This window comes from Helicoverpa armigera, chromosome 14, assembly GCF_030705265.1.
Source record: "Helicoverpa armigera isolate CAAS_96S chromosome 14, ASM3070526v1, whole genome shotgun sequence".
NCBI lineage: Eukaryota > Metazoa > Arthropoda > Insecta > Lepidoptera > Noctuidae > Helicoverpa > Helicoverpa armigera.
The window spans coordinates 1,806,441-1,828,952 of NC_087133.1; the positions used below are offsets into that span (position 1 = coordinate 1,806,441).

General features: G+C 40.1%; 2 protein-coding genes across 5 annotated transcripts; one reads left to right on the forward strand and one right to left on the reverse strand.

Annotated features, from left to right (window-relative positions):
* The first annotated feature begins 514 nt into the window (after positions 1–514).
* On the forward strand, positions 515–10,837 carry LOC110380024 (cytoplasmic polyadenylation element-binding protein 1-B). Of its 2 annotated transcripts, none has more exons than XM_021339878.3 (12): positions 515–720; positions 1,417–1,548; positions 4,296–4,423; positions 4,829–4,904; positions 5,317–5,440; positions 5,745–5,919; positions 7,210–7,372; positions 7,764–7,929; positions 8,476–8,603; positions 9,088–9,179; positions 9,465–9,622; positions 10,092–10,837. In XM_021339878.3, the coding sequence occupies exons 1-12, from the start codon at positions 703–705 to the stop codon at positions 10,193–10,195; spliced, it is 1,464 nt and encodes a 487-aa protein (XP_021195553.3). In that variant the 5' UTR covers positions 515–702; the 3' UTR covers positions 10,196–10,837. The 2 variants fall into 2 exon arrangements, with proteins under 2 accessions (XP_021195553.3, XP_021195554.3); XM_021339879.3 differs by having other exon boundaries at positions 516–720; positions 5,320–5,440.
* On the reverse strand, positions 7,800–22,475 carry LOC110380040 (cell division cycle protein 16 homolog). Of its 3 annotated transcripts, XM_064037813.1 has the most exons (12): positions 22,151–22,475; positions 16,482–16,648; positions 15,991–16,123; positions 15,455–15,617; positions 15,043–15,185; positions 14,277–14,544; positions 13,749–13,885; positions 13,226–13,372; positions 12,956–13,132; positions 12,469–12,745; positions 11,938–12,072; positions 7,800–7,926 (listed from the first exon to the last, which is right to left on the reverse strand). In XM_064037813.1, the coding sequence occupies exons 1-11, from the start codon at positions 22,241–22,243 to the stop codon at positions 11,954–11,956; spliced, it is 1,824 nt and encodes a 607-aa protein (XP_063893883.1). In that variant the 5' UTR covers positions 22,244–22,475; the 3' UTR covers positions 7,800–7,926; positions 11,938–11,953. The 3 variants fall into 3 exon arrangements, with proteins under 3 accessions (XP_063893883.1, XP_063893882.1, XP_063893884.1); XM_064037812.1 differs by lacking the exon at positions 7,800–7,926 and having other exon boundaries at positions 11,691–12,072; XM_064037814.1 differs by lacking the exon at positions 7,800–7,926 and having other exon boundaries at positions 11,695–12,072; positions 13,238–13,372; positions 22,151–22,473.
* Positions 22,476–22,512: the final 37 nt, after the last annotated feature.

Here is a 22,512-nt window from a genome sequence, read left to right on the forward strand (position 1 = left end):
GCCAATGGTATATTTTTCTTTCATGGATAGAAATAAATATTTAAAAATGAATTATTTAAAAAAAGAGAAATAACATGTTTTATGATATTGCTCGCATATTTTTCAAATTCCGAATAAGTAATTTCCGGTTGTACCAAGCACTTGATAAGTATCATATACATAATAAACCCAATATAAAACGTATAAGTATAATTCTAAATATCTAGCCATTAAATAAAAAACAATTGATCCATGATCGGTTGCGCAAATATTGTTTTAAAAATAAACTCTTATAATTAATTAATAGAAAGTCACTTGACTTCATCGAACATGCGCACAACGATTCAAACCACGTGCGTTCCGCCGCCATTATGCGCGCGCAAAAATTTTATGATTTCAAATAATTATATCTTTAGTTAAAAGTAAAAATTTGCAAACATATATTCTTAAAATATTATTTCTATATTTGTACAGTATTTTTTAAATTAATTTCATGTATTTTTTGGTAAAATTAATAAAAAAGTAGTGTAAAGTGGGCGTGGCTTACGGTGTGTTGGAGTGGGTAGTAGAGGGGAGGTAGGGGGGAGTGCGGCTTCGTGCGTCGAGGCGCGCGCTACCGGATTCAGTCGTGTGTGCGCCGCCGCCGCGCAAGCATCCTAGCTCTGAACGCTGTTCGACGAGCTCTAGACTTCATCGGAACTTTGAAACTTTTTAGCGGCACATATGCCGCTTCTACATCAGGTAAGTATTTCCTTGCTATATTTTTTTTTCTTTGAATATCTGCAGCCTCCTTACTTTGTTGCAAGAACTTTTGTAGCCCAAAATTAGATTATTGAACGTTTCTAAAAATAATTGACCTGAACTTTACAGTTTTGGGCCAATCTAGGCTAGGTTAATTTTTGGCTCTGTTCCGTATAAAATCCCTATAGTTTTTTAAGTTGGTTTTGAAATGAATTTTGCGTAAGTACAGCAAATGGAGTACTTTTTCAAAGTTGCCGCCTATTTCAATGTTGTACCCTTTCTAAGCAAAAATTTAAAACCACGTGGTAGGAACTGTAATTTTCAAATTAGTGTAGCTACCCTCGCTTCCGAAGGTTTTTATGCTGTTCATAGAACATTAATTTGCTTTATTAACAGGGATCTACATAAGCGTTTAGCCTACTTTTTTCCCTGGTATTTCATTTTTTTTTATTTTAAACTTTTGCCGCCATTTTAAACCTACCTTTTTTTTCAAAAATTTAAAAACCATGATGGATCCGTAGTTTTCAAACTGGTGACCCTCGCTTCCAAAGGTTTTTATGATTATAGAATATTTGCTTCAACAAGGGATATACATTGATATAATTTAGCTTCCTTTTTTCTCTGGCTGTTCAAATTTTAAAACTTACCCGCCTTTAACAACTACCGCCCATTTCTAAACCTATTTTTTTCTCACAGGACAACAGCCGCGGAGGCGGCGGTTCTGCAGAGAACCGACGCTCCTTGGCAGATTTCCTGGGACTGGATACCACGCTGTTAGCCGAACCAGCTGCCACGTCTGCCGTACTGCAGCTCAACAATAGTAGCAATGTGAGTACCTTTGTATTTTAAGGGTTTATTAGGTTTTTTTAGGGATTTTTTATTTCGTTAATTTGACCGTTTGAAATTGCCGCCATTTGCATAGTTTCGGTTTTTTCTAGGGGAGGGGGAGATTTTGCCATGGGTTTTGTATTTCTTTAATTTGACCGATTGAAATTGCCACCATTTGCATAGTTTTGGAAGATTCGGTGCGTGGAATGTCCCGCGCAAAAAAAAAGTACCCTCGTTTTTTTGCCACGTGGCAATTTTGATTCGAATTTTAAATTATATTTTTAATGTCTATCTGTTCTTGGAAACGACCCTATTGTGTATTGTTTTTTGTCCCTTGACGTGAATACCAAAGGCGGGAAATTTGAAATTAGTATGTCGTAGAAAGTAGCCTACCCTCAAAAGTATATTTTCTTTCCAAGCATCTATCGTACCAGAAATGGAGCGCTTTATTTGACTATGTAAGTACTAAGTAGAATATTGATTTTAAACGCAGAATATTCTTGTTTCTTTCGTTTTTTCCTAATCTGTTGCTTTCGGTATGAGCAAAAATGATTTCGTGAATCGTGCAGATTTGTCCAACTACCCCCAACAAGTTTACTTTCGTCACCAAACTAAGTTCTTGCTAAGTTGTACCTAGCTTCTAATATGTACCTTAATCTCCCGCTTATATAGGTACGCATGCTGTATAAAGGTGAACATACACGTGGCCATATTTGACACGTGTTGTAAACCCACGCGTTGTTACATCTTCCGAGAATTTGCAGCCTACAGGCGTTCATAACTTCTAGTTTACATATACATAGTTATGATTCACTATCAAATTGTCCTTCTGAACGCATAACGTCTTTCTATGAACTGCCAATTCTTAAGAATTAAACACTCTGAGCGGCCCCACGTTGGGCGCCAAGACTGTTTTTATGCGATGTATCGCAACATACATCTCATTCGTTATATTCATATAGAGCCAAGAGCTTAAATCAAATTTTAAGTACAAAGCACTCCGTAGGTTTTATTGTCCGTTCATAATGTACCGTACGACATCCGGTTTGATGCCAGTTATGTTAGGCGAGATTGGTGCCAACAGTGGCCCGTATTAATGGGCCGGCCGTGCCAAATAATGCGGGTCGGATCGCTTGGGTTACTGCACTTGCATTAGCCGCCATCCTATCACCCCCGTCTATATGAGATGCGTACATTTTATGGTCGGCTTAATCGCTTGTATGAGCTGTATACTATTTAGTGCTTAGATTTACAGCCCCATTTATTTCACTAGTCTGGCATGCATTTCATATTTGACCTCTTAACTTTCTCCGGTTTATTTAAAACTCGCACCCCATCTTCTATTTGTGGCAATATCAATATTTGGAAGTCTTCACTCTAACGCGAAGAATATCGATTGCTACATGAATATTTCATTACGTACTTGCGAGCTTAAATTTTGAGAAGTTTAAAACTATTTTCGCTTCCCGTTATTTATTGAATGCGACATGAATAGATCCCGAATCTCCTCAATTTAGTAATGTGCTATTCGGCTCGGACGACTATGACGATAGATTTGAGTGTAGAATATTTTCCAGTGAATTATCTTATCGATTGTGGCGAAACGCATTACCATGATTAGAAAGGATTTATGTATTGAAAGAAGACTGTTTACGTACGGGAATCTTTGTTTATAGCTTAGATGTATCTGCGTTTGTATAAAGTTTACCTGTAGTGAGCGAATATTTGTATAGTTTCTATCTGCGTAGTATATTTAATTAAACCTCGAAATATACAGGACCAATTACGACTATTGTAACGCAACACCGCGCATCTTCAAGCTTTTAATTCCGAGATCAGTGTAGTTAAGCGGCGTCTTAAAAGTAATACAAAGTTAGTGCCAAGAGGCTCGCGTCACAACATACTCTCCAATATGGCGGAGCAAGTTAGCAATCGCGCACTTGGCAGGCGAGGGGCGCGTATCGCCGTCTATTGGCATGCATCTGGCAATATAATATTATTTGTGTAGGCTCTGCCAAGGCCCCGCGTTTAATCGGCTCGCGCCCGCGACCCGGAAAACTATCTTGGATACAGATACCCGGCTTTTCATGCTTGTTAGCTTTGGGCACGAGCTGCGTTTGACTGCCTTCAGATTGCTCCAGGATTTTATCTTGTATTAGTTTTGTAACTTTAGATTGCCTAATGCTAAGTTCACTAAAAGCTTCCCTTACAAATCCCACATTTTTACTGTTGACGTATTTTCAAAAACCTCGGTTAAAATGTAAAGCTTTTAGCTAGTCTATTGTATAAGTTGGTAGAATCGAAAGTTGTTGGAAATACAACGTTGTGAAACAAATCTTATTTTATGGTATTATCGGAGCTGCGGTCCTCGTATATTATACGGTTACGGGGCATTAGATGTTTCGGCAATTGTATTTAATAATTTATATCATAACTGCGACGTTGGTTTCGTATGTTCGTAGAATGGAGCAGTTTTGCTGCAAAATTTTGGAAGGATTGTATTGGTATCCATTAGGGTTTCATGTTACGAAGTCGCCTAGAGTACGCTTAGAATTAGGTTGAACTGATGTTTGCTTTGGTTAATCAATGGGGCTTAGGCCTCTAGCAAATCTCTTTTTTTTGTATGTCTCGATTTATTTAGGTGAACATCTTAGCTCTGTATATTTTCGCTTGGGCTACGCAATTTGCCAGCTTCAATTTTTTTGAATCCTTGCTACTTTTATAAAGTTATGATACATTTTGTGTAGGAATGTGGAGTGGAGAGCGAGTGGCGCTGGGAGGAGCCGGGGAGCCCCGAGGCTGCGCAGACGCCGCGTGCTCTAGTGCCGCCCGCATGCTTCCCGCCACGACATCCTACCGCATTCGCGAGTTACAGGTAAGATTGGATTTTGATTTTATCAATATGAATTTTACAAGTTATTTTTTAATCTTAATCGCTTAAAATGCGATCTGTTGTCTTTACCTATTACTCGTTTTTAGACTGGTGTAACTTTTGTTGTATACTATCTAGTCAACGTGGTATAATGTGTTAACTCCATAGTCAACTTTAGGCCAAGTTCCACACCACTCACCATTGTTGTTCACACTAACTAAAATTACAACCCCATTACCATACATTCAAAACAAGCTACAGTTTAAAAGCTCGCATTTTTCTTCGCAACACTTCGTCCATTTGCCTCCATTAATGCTAATTAAAACTTGCGTACGTTAATGCGTCGTGGGTCGCGCTAAGTAACGTGTACTTTAATGTAGCAATTACAACTAAGTACTCTTGTTGCAGTGAGAGCGCCCAGCCCGGCGCCCTGTGGACCGAAGACTCCTCCGAACAAGGGATTACCGACCTTGTGGCCTCCTTAGTAAGTACTATTTTGTTTGTTACTGAAAATAGTGGTTGGGAAAGTTTTGGGAGTAGGTGAAAGGGTTTCTTGATAGTTTTAGTGAGCTAATTTTTAGTAGTTTTACATTAGTAAATAGGTCTATAATATTTCGTATTTTCTTTACTAATGCTAGTTTACGTGTACGCCATATTTCATCTAAATTGGGAAAATAATTAGGAAACTAATGTTCATCCACAGATAGACATAGATATCGACAATCATGTCATGGCATGGCACGTAGATAGATCCTCTGAAATTCTCTTCCAAAACTGTTCGTTGATGTTATTTTTTATTCTAATTTTATTTAGGGGTGTTTACATCATACTCTTTTATGTGCTGTTTTCTCCTACAGTAGTGTAATTGTCAGTGGTACAGTACGAGCGTGTTTCAGAAGGCCCTGGCGATTCCATCGGTGTCGCAGTGGCGGGGCGACGGCGCCGCGCGAGACGAGCCCTGGCCCGAGAGCAGTCAGTGCGCTGATCGGACCACCTTGTTGCAGAGACGCGCTTCTTTTTGTAAGTAAACTTGTGTACTTATATTGAGCAAAAACATTGTTTCTTGACAGGCAGTTTCTTATGTAAATGCAAATTGCAGATTTAGAAGTCTTTGAGCTCAAGTCTCGATTTACCTACCTAAGATGTCCAGGGAAAAGTTTTATAATATAGTCGCCAAAATATATGTATGTATATCTAAACGCCATTCATAGACACTAGCTCACAATAATTTATTCAAACTTGGCTGCTAAACAGCACTTGAACGTAACAACTCTGACAGTCCCCTAAACGCCCACTCTACGTGAAACTGCAATTTTGTTCAAAGGTGGCGTATCAAGCGATCGGCACGGGAGCGGAGTCCTGCGCTGGGGCGGCAAGCTGCCCCCGCGGTGCTCGGACCCGAGCGGGGGCTTCAGTGCCAAGGTGTTCCTCGGAGGCCTGCCGTGGGACATCACGGAGCAAGCGCTCATGCAGACCTTGAAGCACTTCCAGCCTGTACGGTGAGTTTGAACACTGTTTTTGTAACTTATTTAAAATTGTGATGGCTTTTGATTCAATGTCAGTTTTTTTGGAAAATATAAATCCATATTAAAAGGACCATGAGACAAATTGGGCTCATTGTCCAACAGAGTTATAGCATATGCCGTTGTGAAGGTTTTTGTTTGTACTAAAATTGTTACTATGGGCACTACCTTCAATTCCATGGCAAAAAAAAGATATGCACCTAAATAGGTTTTGTAGAAAAAGACGATTGTTAGGAGTCGTAGTGCGCTTAATTCGCAGGATTTATATTATTAACCGACTTCTTAAAAAAGAGGAGGTTCTCAATTCGTCAAGATCATTTTTTTTTATTTTTTTGTATGTTCACCGATTACTCGAAGACTCCTAGACCGATTTGGCTATTAAGAGGAAGGATATAGTCAAGACATGTTCGTGCACGTTCATATTACGTATACATTCTGGTTAACAGAAACGAAATGTGTCGAGATGCCATCGCTCAGTATTACTGCTCATGTCTAATAGGTAGACGCACAGTAGGAAGTTGTGCTCATATAATTTCAATAATATGGTATCTAGGGTTAGGCAGGCACACACAATTTAATCCACCGGCAGGATATTTAGATGACATTATTATTGATATTGATTGAAATGTTAACAAAAATATTTTTAACTGATAGCAGCTGTTTTTTTTTTCATGTATACATTAAACCTGGAATTAAAACTAGTTAAAGGCGTTCAATAACAAAACCTACAATGCCATAACAGCACTACTTTTTGCAGAATATTCATTTATTTATGGTTGGAGAAAAATATTTATAGCAAAATAACCCCTTGGATTCTTCGCAAAAATGAGTTTAAATCTTTATATTTAGTGCTTTACAAGTATATTCATAGTGGTCTCATCTCTGTTGGTGGGTGAGCCCAGGCTTCATACATTTTTGCCCATGGTCCTTTATTTATGAACTGATCTTGTTTGAGAAGTGGTACAATGCTTTGTAACACTTGTGAAAGTGCAACTCTTTATTGTGATATTGCTAATCCTCCTATAAGATTATTTTCTACCATATTTGTAACAGATTATTTGCAAATAAATTATTTATATTTCTTGGCTCCAAATTATGTATAAAAGCAAATCTTTTTCACCTATAATACTTAGCTGTATTTTGTGATGAGGGCAGCAAGCAGACTGACATCGTTGTTGTTCTATATACCTATCAGTAACATGGGACTATATCCCCACTTTGCGTGCCCCCCTTTCTATAATATTGTAACAGCATCTTTATTCGCAGTGTGGAGTGGCCGGGCCGCGCGGGCGGGACCGGTGCTCCGCGCGGATACGCGTACGTGACGTTTGACAGCGAGCGCCGCGTGAGGGCGCTGCTGGCAGCCAGTAGGCGCGACGGCAATGACTGGTACTATAGGATGGGTGCCAGGAAGGCGAGGAGTAAGGAGGTAAGTGATTTTTAAACAAGTTTACTTTAACACCTTTTATTACATAAATTTTATTGTTGAGGATATTATATTGTCGAAACACGCAAAATAAATGTGCAATGGTCGCTTCAGAGTGCATCAGTGTTTTATATTCAACTGTAAAACTGATAAACGTATCATTCGAGTGCTATTGCTAAGAAAAAAGTTATATTTTTTTACAACTGAATTTGATTAACTAAGTTTGTTAACTAAAGATAAACATATACACACATATATAAACATCAGTTTTTCTTAAAACAACGGTTTACTAGGATTTTTCACGTTAACTTTTAAAATAAACGGTTGTTTTAGGAAAAACTGATGTTCCAATTTGGTACTTCAAGGATAATAACTTCCAATCTCTTATCCCCAGGTGCAGGTGATCCCGTGGGCGCTGTCGGACTCGAACTGGGTGTCGGGCGGGTCGGTGCGGCTGGAGGCGCGGCGCACGGTGTTCGTGGGCGCTCTGCACGGCATGCTGTCCGCCTCGGCGCTCGCTACTATCATGAACGATCTGTTTTCCGGCGTTGTTTATGCTGGTAAGTTATTCATGATTATTTAGAGATTGTTGTAGTGAAGAATTTACTCGACATTGGTGGCCAGTTAGACGTAGCTAGACTCCACTTTACCTCTACACAAAATTACAACTTGCAAGATTCGCTCCGTTGTCTCCCAAAGTCAAGCAAACTATTGTGTGGACGGCCAGGATAACACGGCTTTGTCTATTTTAGGCAATGACAACTTTCCGGATACTGATAAAAAGTAACCCATGTTATTCTGATATCCTATAAGGTTGAAGTTTCATCCAAATCCATCCCACACTATTTGCAAAGTGCATAAACATCCATACATCCATTTTCCCACTGCTGGGCAAAGGCCTCCCCCATAGCCTTTTATCTGTCCCTATCGGTCGCCATTTGTTACCAGTCCTTGTGGAAGTTGTCTAGGTCCTCTCTCCAGCGTTTTCTTGGTCTTCCTCTTGGAATGTAAATATAGATTTAGTTTATTTTTAAATGTACAGATAAATGAACGCCTTGTATAAATATTCTGTCGACTTATTCTTATAATCAACTTGTTTGTCCCAGGTATAGACACAGACAAATACAAGTACCCGATCGGCTCGGGTCGCGTGACGTTCGACAACGTGCGCTCGTACGTGCGCGCGATATACGCCGCATACATCACCATACACACCGACAAGTTTACTAAGAAGGTATGTTATAATCTGTTCAGTGGCTTTTCATTCTGAACTATATTTTCTAGGTACTGTAGCGCGTGGCGCGCTAGGGACCGGGGATCTTCAGGATATTTAATTTTAATTAAAAGATTTCAAATAACTTCAACTTTGCGTTTATTGACGGACTGGGGTGAAGTTATTTGAAATCTTTCCGGTCCTACAGTACCTAGGCAAAAACGTTAATTATTGATTCCAAGCCAAACGGTCCAGCTTTTAATATTTCCTTGAAAGATACATGATTTTGCTATATACATTACAAGTTTGTCTTATCGCGCTAATTTTATACATTTCATTTTAATATCAAATCCAATAGCTGTTTAATAATGCAATAAGTTTATTAAATGAATACTTACAGAAAATTAATCAAGGAATGTAATATTTGTCGGTCTTATTCAATTGTTTCATTTAAGTAACTATTTAGTAAGATTTTTTTATGAATAAGTACTTATTATTTGTACAGGTGCAAGTGAACCCATACTTGGAGGACTCGATGTGCTCGATATGCAATGTGCAGCAGGGGCCGTACTTCTGTCGCGAGCCCACGTGCTTCGGGTAAGTTGTTATACAATTTATACATATTGTTATTCATCAGTGATGTGTTGCGTGATAAACTTTTTGGGTAAGTTTTTCAATTGACAGCTGTTATGTACAAAATGTCAAACCGCTATATCTATATTCCTTGGAAGTTAACCGATGATTGAAAAGTCGACCCTAAAGTTGTTATTACAAGGCCTCTTTGAAACATCATTTTTTTACAATAATATTTAGGATCACGACCGAATTTTAATGTACTTTCCGAAAATATGTTTACTAATGTTCTTTCTGCTCTATTCCTAGCTACTTCTGCCGCTCGTGCTGGTCGTGGCAGCACAGCAGCAACAAGCACCAGCCCCTCACGCGGCACTCCAAGAGCGGCGCCCCGCCCGCCGCCCGCGCGCTCATGTCTCCCACTGAACACGGCTCCTTCAATGGCATGTGCACTTCTACTAATGACGGTCAGTAGCGATTTAACTCTTATATTATCTTCATTTGTACACTTGTCATTACAAATCCAATTAATACAAAAAAAATTGTGCGCAATAAAAGCGTGTTTAGTTTTTAATCTATCAACTTTTATTTCTTTTAATTTATTCGTACGGTAGACTGCACATCAGTAATAACTGTCATGCACCTTAACTCAATAGTAATAAGTACGATTTTTCTATAAAACTGTTACCACTGACCTGAAGTTGACTGTACCTAGCTGTATATGTACACACTAGATTTTACGCCCCCCACTATCATTATCATAAAATGTACATTTGACATTACAAAGTGCAATTTTATTTATTGTTTTGAAACCCCATAAAATTTGAGAATTATATTTTTTTAGTAAACCTCATTATTATCGTTAATTTTGTATCCTTACTCGGAATAAGGCTGTATGTCTTTGCTCAGCATCTTAAATAATTTCTTGTTCCCCAGGTACACCGAGCCCCGCGACTAGCGGCACAAGTACCAGCGAGGAGGCGAGCGGCGGAGGGGAGGAGGCGGCGGAGGGGGGCGGCGGAGGGGCGTGGCCTCAGTAGCCCCCGCCCTCCTGTTGTCGACCCGCTATTAAGTTCGGCGCTTCGCCAACATTAAGCTTACTCATCTGATTTTTGTAAGTACTCGAATATGCGTTGTAAGGTCAATTTATAAATTCTGATCCTGCGCAGGTTTTTTGTGTAATAGTTTCATTTAAAGATTTGAAAGGACGCTATCGCATATTCGAGTACTGTAATAGCTCAATTATTTTTTATTGTTATTCCAGTTGATTCGTTTGTTTTTGTTAATTATTTCTTATTTTGATATGTTTTAATATCGTTTTTTTTCATCACACTTGTGATTTTTTGCATTTGTTAAGCAATTTTAAAATTGTTATACTATTCATTAAACTACAATTTTATCATGAAATATTTGATATTGTAATACGCCATCAGCGTAGAGATGTTCCTTAGACAATTTTACGTACGTGCCTACTAGACTTAGGTGGTTTTAATCAATTTTAATGTGCCTAATAGTACAGCCCCAAGAGCGCTATAATTTTAAACATTTTAAATGGGCTTTTAAAATGTAATCATGTGATTTTAATATTTTAGGAAATGTTCATAATCTAATATGAAATGTTGATTTTTATCTCTAATCGCTTGTTTGATTTTAAACTATACAAAATATACTGTTATTGCGAAGTTCTGGGTTTTCTTTTTTACTTCCCATTTGACACTCCACTTTAGACGTCATGCCCCCGAGGCACCTGACATACCTCTCTATTTTCTAATTTTGTTTATAATTTTAATTTTTGAAAAGTTATCGGATCTTCTACACCTATAATAAATTTATAAAGAGGTCAATTCTGTACACTAAATATATTTCCAAAATAACTATCACGGGTGATTAGTGATCGATACTGACGCCAAAAATGCAATCAGTAAAATTATGTCCATGATTGAGCCACTTTGTATCTTAATGAAATTTTGTAGGTACTTATTTAGTAGTAAGTTAAAAAGTATTGTAGGATCAAATACGGACATGTAAATTTTTGTATGTCTGTCTGTACGGAAACAAAAACTACTCGACGGATTTCAATGAAACTTGGCACAAATATTCTTCTACTCCTGGGCCGGTTATAGGATACTTTTCATCACGCTACGATCAATAGGAGCAGAGCAGTGAAGGGAAATGTTGTGGAAACGGGAGAAGTTACTCCATTTTTTAAGCGTCTGTATCCTTAGTGGCTAAAGCCAAGTAATTCCTATTAACGTATGCGTACGCATAGATTTAGATAATTTGATAGGCTGGTGATTATTATTACTTCCTCTCTTTGCACAAAGTCCGAATCTAACGCGGACGAAGTCGCTCGCAGAAGCTAGTATCTAAATAAAGAATTGTATTATAAAATATTTTTTTTTGGGGCACTTTTAATAAAGTTCAATAAAAGGTGACATAAAACGTAAAAAGAAAGTGTTATTTATTTAATAATAAAATAATTATGTACATAATTTGTTTGAGAATATTCAGTCGACACACATACATAGCTACGTAGCTACATCTACATGGCTACGTAACTACATAGCTACGCAGCTACGTGTCTACATGGCTACGCAGCTATATGGCTACGTAGTTACGTGGCTGTGTGGCTACATGGATACGTAGCTACGTGACTACATAGCTACGTGGCTGGCTAACTGCATAGCTACATGCCTACGTAGCTTTGTGATTACTTACATACATAGCTACGTGGCTGTGTGGCTACATGGCTACGCAGCTACGTAGCTACATGGCTACGTACCTACGTGGCTACATGGCTAGTCGAAGCTCATGCTCATATCGGAGGTGTTGGTATTGTCGGCGGTGGGGGTGTCGGGCGCGATGGCCGGCACCGAGATGTTCACCGTCGGGAACGGGAACTGCGGGATCTCTTCCTCTGGAATAGACAGATATAGATAAGTTAAACGAGAAACGTTGGCTGTAGATTTAAAAGCTTTGTTTATTCGAAATTCAAAATATTGTTAAGGGAATGTAATGGTGAATATTGATATTATGTAAGTTAATAATTACATCACATGCATTTGACGCATTCAGGGACGCCAGCTTTACGTGCCCTCCCAGACACTGGGGGTAACACTGTAACACTGCCAACTTACTGACTTTGGGCTGCTTTGAGAATTGAATAATATAAAAGAATTTCAGAACCCACAAAGCTATTTCCGCCCTACCCAAGAATCGAACTTGACACCTCGTGCTCAGCAGCCGCGCTTGCCACAGCTAGACCAACGAGGCAGTATTTGCCATAGTTTGAGTATTGAATATAGTTACATACCTGTAAGCGCGGCATCCAATCTATCCACTATTGCATCTAGCAGTGCTAAGGCCACTACATCATCAGGGTCCCTCGCTAGTGCCGCATGCAACACATCAGCTGCAGCCCTCTCTCTGCCCAGCAGCGCGAGGCACAGGCCGCTGGCCGTCAGGCTGGAAGGCCTGGCGGGGCGCAGCGCGAGGGCGCGGCCGTGCCACTGTAGTGCCTCGCCGGGGCGGCCCAGCGCGCGGCACGCGTGGCCTAGAGCGTCCAGTGTGCCGGCCCAGCGGGCTGGGACCTGGAGAAATAATTAATTTTAATGCTTTTTTCTTGGTTACGACTTTATTGTTTTATTTTCGAAGCGCGATTGGTGAGCACTTTTAGTACCTCGAAGATTAGTATCGCTTTAAAATGTCGACTGGTTTCGCTGCCGGTCGCCACCATTCAGGCGTGTTTCAGACTTTTTTTTTGCAATTGTTTATATTGTTAAGTTTTGGTTTACACTCACCTCCTCCCTCCCCGGCGGGGTGGCGGCATCTAGCGCGGCCAGCCACAGCGCATGCGCAGAGCGGTAGTCGCCGTCAGCGAAGGCGGCCGCGCCCGCCTCATGCGCTACGTGCGGGTCCCGGGCCAGCGTCACTACGCGATGCCACTTCGCACGTTCCGGGAAATCCACACACTCAATCTGAAACAAAAAATAAAAATGTCAAAATTTGGCCAAAGTTTCATAGTGAAAAGCTCCTATATTATTGATAATAAAGCCATGGGGATTGCATACAGGCAGCAGCACCTTGGCGTTGGCGTTGGAGTGCAGCGCGGCGGCGCGGGTGAGGAAGCGCTCGCACATCGTGAAATTGTTGAGGAGGGCACACTCTACGCCTACGTACAGTGGCGGTAAGTGGCAGCCTGCCATCAGCTGACTCGCCTGTGAACATAAGACAACAGAGTAAGAAGATATGTCAAGAGAATTGTTTCATACAGTCTGTAACTTTTATACAATGTATTTGAAATCCTGAATATTTATTTTTTCATGGATTGATAGAGACTGGCCCCCTTAACTCAGGAAATCCTAGCGTGGGGTCTGAAGAAAAATATTCGAGCCAATATATATATTTTTTAAAATTATTTTAGAATAAAAATGTTTGGTATGTGATCCCAGTGTATACCTTTTAATTAAACTGTGTAACAATATTTGTAAGAGATTTGAGAAAAATTCGATGTCCTCATAAAAATAAAAATGCATTAAAAATACATGAATCTTCGTTTGCTTTTCCACTTTTATTCACATTTGCCTTATGTACCTTGAAGTAAGCCGCCATGGCCTGGTCGTGCTCGCTGTCGGCCGCGAAGCTGTGTCCGTATGCGAGCCACACGCAGCCCGCGCTCGGCTCCAAGCTCTTCGCCTTGCTCAGGTAACGCCGCGCTAGCTCACTCTTACCTGCACATATTTATTTATTTCCCAACATATTTTATACGTTGTTATAAAAAAAAAAAAACATTTCAAAATATAAAAAATAGATAACCACAGATATTGGGCACAGGGTAAAAGGAACCAGTGGTTAGGTTCTCAGAGACAGAAAGCTATTAAATATTTATTTAATTTTAAGTTACATAATCCGCTATTAAGCTAGGTCTATTGTTTTAAAGACATAGAGACAAGAAAAAGACTCAAAACTATGCACACAAACAAATCATAGACACAAGTTAGGGGTCGTCAATAAAATACGTGCGGTCTTCTTGCAGTTTTTACCTTTCCTTTTCCATTTTGAGATAATTTTTACTAGGTTTGGCCCTGAGCAATCAACCGCGAAATTAAAAAAAAAACTCACCAATAAGATAATAATAACACCCCACCGCATACCACGAACTCCACGCATTCGGATACGCATCGACCAAGGAGTGCGCGAACGCAAACAGTTCCGTACTCTTCTTGAGTTCGACGAGACATGCCGCCCGCACGTCCACGCAGCACCACGGGTCGACCGTGTCCAGTGCTCGGAGGGCGTCCTGCCAGCGACACGCGGCTGCTAGGCGACGGGCCCGGCTTTGCGCTGCCTCCATCATACGGGACCCTACGGCTTCTGCTTCCGCTGTTATCTGTTGTAAGGAGGTGAGTCAAGACCACGGAGTAAAGAAAGATGAGTAGATGACATGATACAGGTAGGTCAGGCACCTTCTTCTAAGTGAGCATGATCAAAACGATCAGTTGCGAGTAAAATAACAAGGTCTGGTAACGAGGATTCGGGTTGAAAGGCGTACATGGATGAAAACAGGAACGTTCCTCGTCCCCCGCATTTTGGCGAGCTACTTTCTTAGACGATTGTCCGTTACGACATCTCCACTTGTCAATTTGTTCTCCATGGTCAAGACAAAGTTGCAGTCTAACCAAGGGGTATCGGGTTGCCGGGTAACTGGGTTGAGGAGGTCAGATATGCAGTCGCTCCTTGTAAAGCACTGGTACTCAGCTGCATCCGGTTAGACTGGAAGCCGGCCCCAACAAGTTGGGAAAAGGCTCAGAGAATCATGATGATGGTCAAGACAAAATTGAGTGAGCGGGTCAGCTGACTAGATATGTATATAAGTTACTAGACTCACGGGACAGTCGCTATCGGCGGCGGGCTGCGTGTGCGGCGCGGGCGAGTAGCGGTTGAGTCGCTCGCGGTACGCGGCCCGCAGTAACGCGCCCTCCGCTGCACTTAGTTGAGTGCTGATCGGCAGTGATTCGATTAGCTCCAGCTCTGTAACAAGTATTATATTGTCATACAACGACATATAACCAATCTACTCCCATGGTTCCATCCGCATCCCAAGAGAACTGTTTCCTATACCCCGTAAAATAATCTTCAAAATTGGTTCACCAAATATTGCCCCTAAAAAATTCTGAACGCCTACAACACTGATTGGTAAGAACACTCGAAGGATCGAGAGATGTGGAAACAAAATTGGGAAGGACTTTGCCCAGCAATGGGACAATTCAATCTCAAAATAATTCTAATAATTTGCTTGCCTTGCTGAGGCGTCAAGGCATGCTGCTCGAGCAGCAGGTCCAGCGCCTCGTACTGCGCGCAGTCGGCCCGCAGCGCGTTGGACAGCGCCTCGGCGGCCGCCTCGCGCCGCTCCAGCGACGTCAGTGCTCGCGCCTGCCATACTAGCACGCCGGCTAGTGCTCGCTGTTGTAAAAAAAAATATTGAGAAAACAAGATGCATGTAAAGCTGACCATGGAGTTCCTCCCTGATTCTTCTCCATGAGACCAACTCATAAGAACTGTGCAACTAGCTTAACTTTTCATAATAATCTGTATTACATGCATTTTAAATGAAAATAAATGTTTAGTTCATAGTCATGTAAAAGATATATAAGATGATTATCTAGGCCATGATAAAAATCAGTCCTTGTCGAAAAAAAGAAGGCCTCATTTATTATCAATATGTAAAACTAACTTTTCCTTAAAAAAACAAAACCAGTTTAACATTTAAATCTAGAAGGTAGAATCATAAAATCTGGCATGAATGACCTGAGAGAATCCAACATTGATTACTTACATTATGTGTCTGGTCAGTAGTCCTAGGTTCCAAAAGCATGGGGTCACACTCATCCATTAAGTTGAGAGCCATGGCTGGTTCGCGCGCCGCGAGGTAAGCTCGCATCGCCACACCCAGGCATAGGAGGTGACGTCTAAACAAAAATAATTAAACATGAAAATGGTGTAAGTTAGATAAAGATAAATTTATTTGCAAATATGGGTTCAGTCATAGATGTATTACATGTTACTTTATTTCAGTCATGCAATCAGGACACAGATTCATGGTAGCACAAGTTTAATCCTCAGTGGTTTTTAGTTGCTATTTTAATTGATAATCCTGTATTTATTGTAAATATGATAAAGAAATTATTTGTTTTTTTCTTAAGCCTAATTAAAAAAAAACACATCAAAAGGCCTATTGATGTATATGAGAATTCATAGGCAAAACAAATTATTGTTTCTTTATTTATAGAAACCATAAGTAATCAAACAAAGGCATTACAAACAAACCTATGTAAACCCCTTGATGTGACAGCATGTGCAGCTCTATGCAGTTCTCCCCTAGCCAGCATAGCACTAGCGAGGAGCCAGACATCATCTCCACTGGCTGCGTCCACCCCACCTCCGGCTGCAGCTGCTGCTGCATCCGCCCAGAATAGAGCACTTGTCCATTGACCCTGAAATGGTTCAAAGAAGGTGAGTATAGATAAGGATACAACTATTTTGGAACTGGCTGGTTTATTCTTGAATTGAATTCTTAGTATAGTTGTAGTAGAACATTGTGTCATAGTGAAACTGATGCCAGTTGTTTATAAATGAAAAAACTACTCAATGGAGTCAGTTTCAATGTCAAATGTCTTCCTAATGCATTCTGTTATTATACTAAACTATAAAGTCCAATGTAACAAGTAGTCTTGTAGAATCTTCTGTTGGTAAGTCTGAATATACAACATGTAACTTAATTAACGCACATCCTGAAATTAGTTTGTTCAGAATCGTTTACTGAATCGATTTATATCATTTTTAATATAGGTAATTTTTTATCCCAAAAATAATTAAAACTAAGGAAATTATTGTCATAATAACCCTGTACACTCAAAACAAATTCAAATAGACTGTAACTCAAAGTAATAAGACTTCGTGTATTGTCGGCTTTTTCCGTAGTTTCGGTATGATGTGTCGAGTCGAGCGGCGCGCGGCGCGATATTTGCATGCGTAGTAGTATGACCAAAAAGTTCTCCAAGAATTGGTATAACTAATTTAGTAAATAACAATGCATATACATTATTATTGTATGTACAACCTCTTTGGTTAGGTATGTACATAGCCGAAAAATTGATAGAAGTGTGTTAAAAAAAAAGACAATAAGGTGTAATGACAGTTGTTGTTGAAAAAAGCTTGTTACGTGTGAATTTATAAAACTAAATATATAATTGGACTCTCTTGAAGACTTTAAGACTTTTAGTATCCATTTGACGGCGGAGGGATTTTTATTCCACAAATTACGCATCTGCATTAGGTTACGGGCCAGCGGAAAATCTTTCCCGTCAATATGGAAAATTTTACTACTAAAATTCAAATTGGTCAGCTCAAAGGCAGTGAAAATTGGGCTACATGGAAGTATAAAGTTTCCATTATGTTGCGTGGCACAGAAGGCGCCATGGAGGCAGCAGAAGGAAAGCTTCGGAAGCCGATTTTAGGAACAGGCGATGGTGCAGTGATGGCCTATAACTCAGAGTTATTGAAGTATAGGAAGGCAGACAGCAACGCCCTGCTCATAATGACGAGTAACATGACCGAAGAGACGCTGATGAAAGTCATGAGGTTCGAGACAGCACGTGAAGTCTGGGAGGAACTTCATAGATTATTTGATGGACAGTCCGAAGATCGAGCATACACGTTATGCATGCAGTTTTTTAGCTACAAAAATAGTTCAGAGGATGTGTCGACAATGATGTCTAAACTGAAAAACATCTGGAACAATTTGAATGCCGAAATTTTGAAGACTGATCCGAATATGAAGTTACCAGATATGTTTTTGATTTGTAAAATTTTGGATTCCCTCGATGAAAAATTTTTCAACTTCAAATCCAGCTGGATGCTGTTGAACAAACAGGAGAGGACCATAGACACACTAACAGCACAACTCTGTGGGTACGAGAGGGCACTAGGTGGTCACAAAGAAGAGACTGAAGAAGTGCTCGCCTCTACCTCTAAGCCGCAGCTAAAAGTAAAATCCAGAGACGAGAATTTGAGGTGTAGGTACTGTTCACAAAAGGGACACCGCATCAAGAACTGCAAGGAGTGGATCCAAGATGGCAGACCGAAGAAACCACCTTCACAGTCTACGTCGACGAAGCAGCAAGTGCAGAATATTACGCTAATGATATATACTTGCTCAGAGGATAAAGATGCAGAACATTGGTATGTGGACAATGGTGCCACAACTCACGTAACCAATAGGGAAGATATATTCATAAATTATGAGGACTTTGGATCGAACCACACCGTAACGACGGCAGACGGCACCGTAGTTCCTGCAAAAGGGAAAGGGTCTGTGGTGGTTGAAACGAATGTTAACGGCAAAATTATGAAGCTTACCCTAAGTGATGTCTGGTACGTGCCAAAACTAACGAAAAATCTGCTATCTATGCTAGCTGCACAGGACAAACTGCGAAACAGTACATTTATTTCCACAACTAAAGAGTGCAGATTGGAACTAAATGGTCAGGTTATTGCAGTAGGTAACAGGAACATAATGGTGGACTGTATAAGTTACAGATGAAGACAGTTCTACCGAGTAAACCTGTACAAATTAATGCTGTTGATCCATCATGCTTACTCCAGCTATATCATGAGAGGTTTGGTCACCAGAACAAGAAGTACATTAAGGATCTTGTTAAGAGGGAACTGGGGATTAATCTAAATCTAGAGAGTGATATACAGTGCGAAGGATGCATCTATGGTAAAGCACAGCGACTGAAGTTTGGCAAGAGAGAACGAGCTAATATGCCTGGAGAGCTGGTACACGCTGATGTATGCGGACCATTCCCGGAGAGCTATGGCAAACATCTCTATTTTGTTCTTTTTAAAGATGATTACTCCGCGTTTCGTCACGTTTTCTTTATTCGCAACAAAAGTGAAGTAAAGGACAAGCTTAGTCAATTCTTAAAAGAAGCTAAAACGCTGGACATACAGTTAGAACATTATTGAGCGATAATGGTGGCGAGTTCGACAATAAAGCTGTTCGAGATATTCTTCACAAGCAGGGAATAATCCAGCGACTCACGATGCCATACACCCCTGAGCAAAATGGGTGCGCAGAACGAGAAAACAGGACTTTAGTAGAAACCGCTCGATCATACATGCACTCGGGACAGGAGTTTCCACAAGCCTTGTGGGCAGAGCTTATTAATACAGCTGCTTACGTTCTCAATCGCACTGGACCCACTAGAGAAGCAGGGAAAGTACCGTACGAGCTTTGGTATAAGAAGAAGCCTAAGATCTCTCACTTGCGTGTAATTGGTAGTGAATGTTACTCCACATTCCTAAGCAGAAAAGGAAGAAGCTACAGAAGAAAGCTATTAAGGGCAGACTTATTGGATACGATAACGACGATGGGTATCGCATCTGGAATGGAAAAAAAACCGAAAGATCTAGAGATGTCATATTTAGTCCAAGCATCGAATTGAGAATCCCAACTGCATTGCCAAGTCTTCAAGAAGAAATGAATTTACCACAAATTAATGAACCAAGTAGCAGTGAGACAGAGGGAGATTTCGATCTGATAGACACAGAGGGAGTGATCTTATCGGAAGATGTTCCAATGCAGATAAGTTCACCAATAAGAGAGCCAGAAACTCGTGATAATGAGACTAATGAACGTGCTCTAGAGGGAGAGTATGATACAGCTACCAATGACGAGGCTGTATCAGGAGATCACGTTCATGATGCTTCAGAAGCAGATCAAGCAGATGAGTTCATTGACGCTCAAGAGGAGATAAGGGAACCTGAAGTTCACAGGTATAATTTGAGAGACAGGTCAACCCTTAGACCTCCTAAGCGGATGAAGGATTATATCTGCCTCATTGATTCTGATCAGTTTCCTGAGTCTTACGAAGAAGCCTTGGGAAGAGAAGACAGAAATGAGTGGCTGAAGGCATTAAACGCAGAAATGAAATCGCTATTGGAAAACAATGTATGGAGTCTATGTGAACTACCGCCCAACAGAAAAGCATTACCATGTAAATGGATATTCAGAATAAAAAGAAATCCAGATGGTTCTATTGAAAAATATAAGGCGCGGTTAGTTGTAAAAGGCTTTAAACAGAAGAAAGGTTTGGACTATGACCAAACTTTTAGCCCCGTAGCTAGACATGCTACAATTCGAGCACTTTTGAGTGTTAGTGCTCAAGAAAAACTACATGTTGTACAATTTGATGTAGCCACTGCATTCCTTAATGGACAATTGACGGAGGACATTTTATGAAGCAACCAGATGGTTATGGTGATGGTTCCAAGAAAGTGTGTCGTCTAAATCGCAGTCTGTATGGCTTAAAACAAGCACCAAGGTGTTGGAACAGCTGTTTTGAGGACATAGTACTAGAAATGGGCTTCAAACAGAGTGATGGTGATTGTTGTCTATTCACTAAGAAAATTGGACAGAAGAAAATTCTGATCACTCTGTATGTTGATGACGGTTTAGTCGCTGCTACAGACGCAGAGTTGGCGAATGGCTTTCTAGAAGATCTGAAAAGGAAATTAAAGATCACAGTCAAACCAGCTTCATATTATTTAGGCCTTCAAATTAAGACCGCAAGTGACGGTTCTATAACCATCAATCAAGAAGCTTATTTAAAGAAGATATTAGAGCGTTTTGGGATGTTTGACTGCAATCCAGTCTCTACTCCTATAGAGAAAGAAGGTATTCAGTCAGGGAAAGTGGTTCCTGCAGAAGAACAAAAGAAGTTTCCTATAGAGAAGCAGTCGGCGCCCTCGCTTATTTGATGGTAGGCACTCGTCCCGATATCGCTTATGCGGTGGGAGTAGCCTCTCGTAAGCTTGAGAATCCTACAAAGGAAGACTGGAACACAGTTAAAAGAATATTCCGGTACCTGAAGGGGACAATCTCTCGGATTGACATATGGAAGTGAGCCTAAACAGCTAATAGGCTACAGTGATGCTGATCACGGAGGAGACTCTACAACTGGAAGATCAACTACTGGCGTAGTATGTTTGTACGCTGGTGCTGCTGTGTCTTGGCTTAGTCAACGACAAGCCACAGTTGCTATATCCACAACAGAAGCGGAGATAGTGGCTGCTAGTGAAGCTGCTAGAGAACTAGTATGGCTGCAAAGAATTTTTGCAGATATGACAGATCTAGAAGAGATACCTGTCCTTAAAGTGGATAATGAGGCCGCTATAAGATTAGCTCACAACCCAGAATTCCATAAGAGGACAAAACACATCCGTACTAGACACTTCTTTGTAAGAGAAATGGTGCAAGAAGGAACTCTAACTGTTGTAAAGACAACTTCAACGGATCAACTGGCTGATGTGTTTACCAAGGCAGTTCCCAGACCTCGGCTCGTGGATTTGCGAGAAAGGATTGGGATGCGTTAGGCATCTGAATACTTCTCATCAATTAGGGAAAGTATTATTGTATGTACAACCTCTTTGGTTAGGTATGTACATAGCCGAAAAATTGATAGAAGTGTGTTAAAAAAAAAGACAATAAGGTGTAATGACAGTTGTTGTTGAAAAAAGCTTGTTACGTGTGAATTTATAAAACTAAATATATAATTGGACTCTCTTGAAGACTTTAAGACTTTTAGTATCCATTTGACGGCGGAGGGATTTTTATTCCACAAATTACGCATCTGCATTATACATGTTAAATTAAAAATTCAGTGTATGTATTATGATTATAACATAATATTCTAATTGGGGTGTCCGAGGGTGTGCGTTAATTACGTTACATGTTGTATATACCAATTTTTTGTACTGTATCATTTTACTTATATACTACTATGTCTAAGCATTTAAAAGTATATCATTTGAGTAAGTACAACTTAATTGTAAAAATTCAAGTTGACAAATACAACCTCTCACAATATTTTGATGAATAGAATAACCTACTGAACAGATTTGCAACATGTAACAGAAAACATATTACTTACCAGTTCAGAGTACTGCTTAACGAGTGACCGCATCAAATCGATGTTCATGCACCCTTCTATACTACTTCTACCGGTAGTTTCACACTTATCCATTATGTTTATATGTTACAAGTACACTTCACAACATAAAGTTTGCAAGTTTATATCTTGAATGTTGTACTAAAAGTCAACAAAAGTACGCATGTGCTTCCAGCAATTTAGCAATCGTACAATTTATGCTAATACAACGTTGTTATTCTTTTTATTTAATAAAATAAATAAACACTGTTTTCGTTCATCCCGCCGATATTTCGAAGAAAATTTGACGTTCACTTTTTTACTTGAATTTGACAGTTTGATTGATTTTTTGAACACAATTCACA

Bases quoted from the DNA above. Each gene is read 5' to 3' on its own strand.
- LOC110380024 (XM_021339878.3), top strand. The intron at 1,549-4,295 runs GTGAGTACCTTT...CATTTTGTGTAG, and splicing joins AGCTCAACAATAGTAGCAAT to GAATGTGGAGTGGAGAGCGA. The intron at 9,623-10,091 runs GTCAGTAGCGAT...CTTGTTCCCCAG, and splicing joins GTGCACTTCTACTAATGACG to GTACACCGAGCCCCGCGACT.
- LOC110380040 (XM_064037813.1), bottom strand. From the start codon at position 22,243: ATGGATAAGTGTGAAACTACCGGTAGAAGTAGTATAGAAGGGTGCATG. The intron at 16,124-16,481 runs GTTTGTTTGTAA...ATTTTTGTTTAG, and splicing joins ACATCAAGGGGTTTACATAG to ACGTCACCTCCTATGCCTGG. The intron at 13,886-14,276 runs GTGAGTTTTTTT...AAATATGTGCAG, and splicing joins GTGTTATTATTATCTTATTG to GTAAGAGTGAGCTAGCGCGG.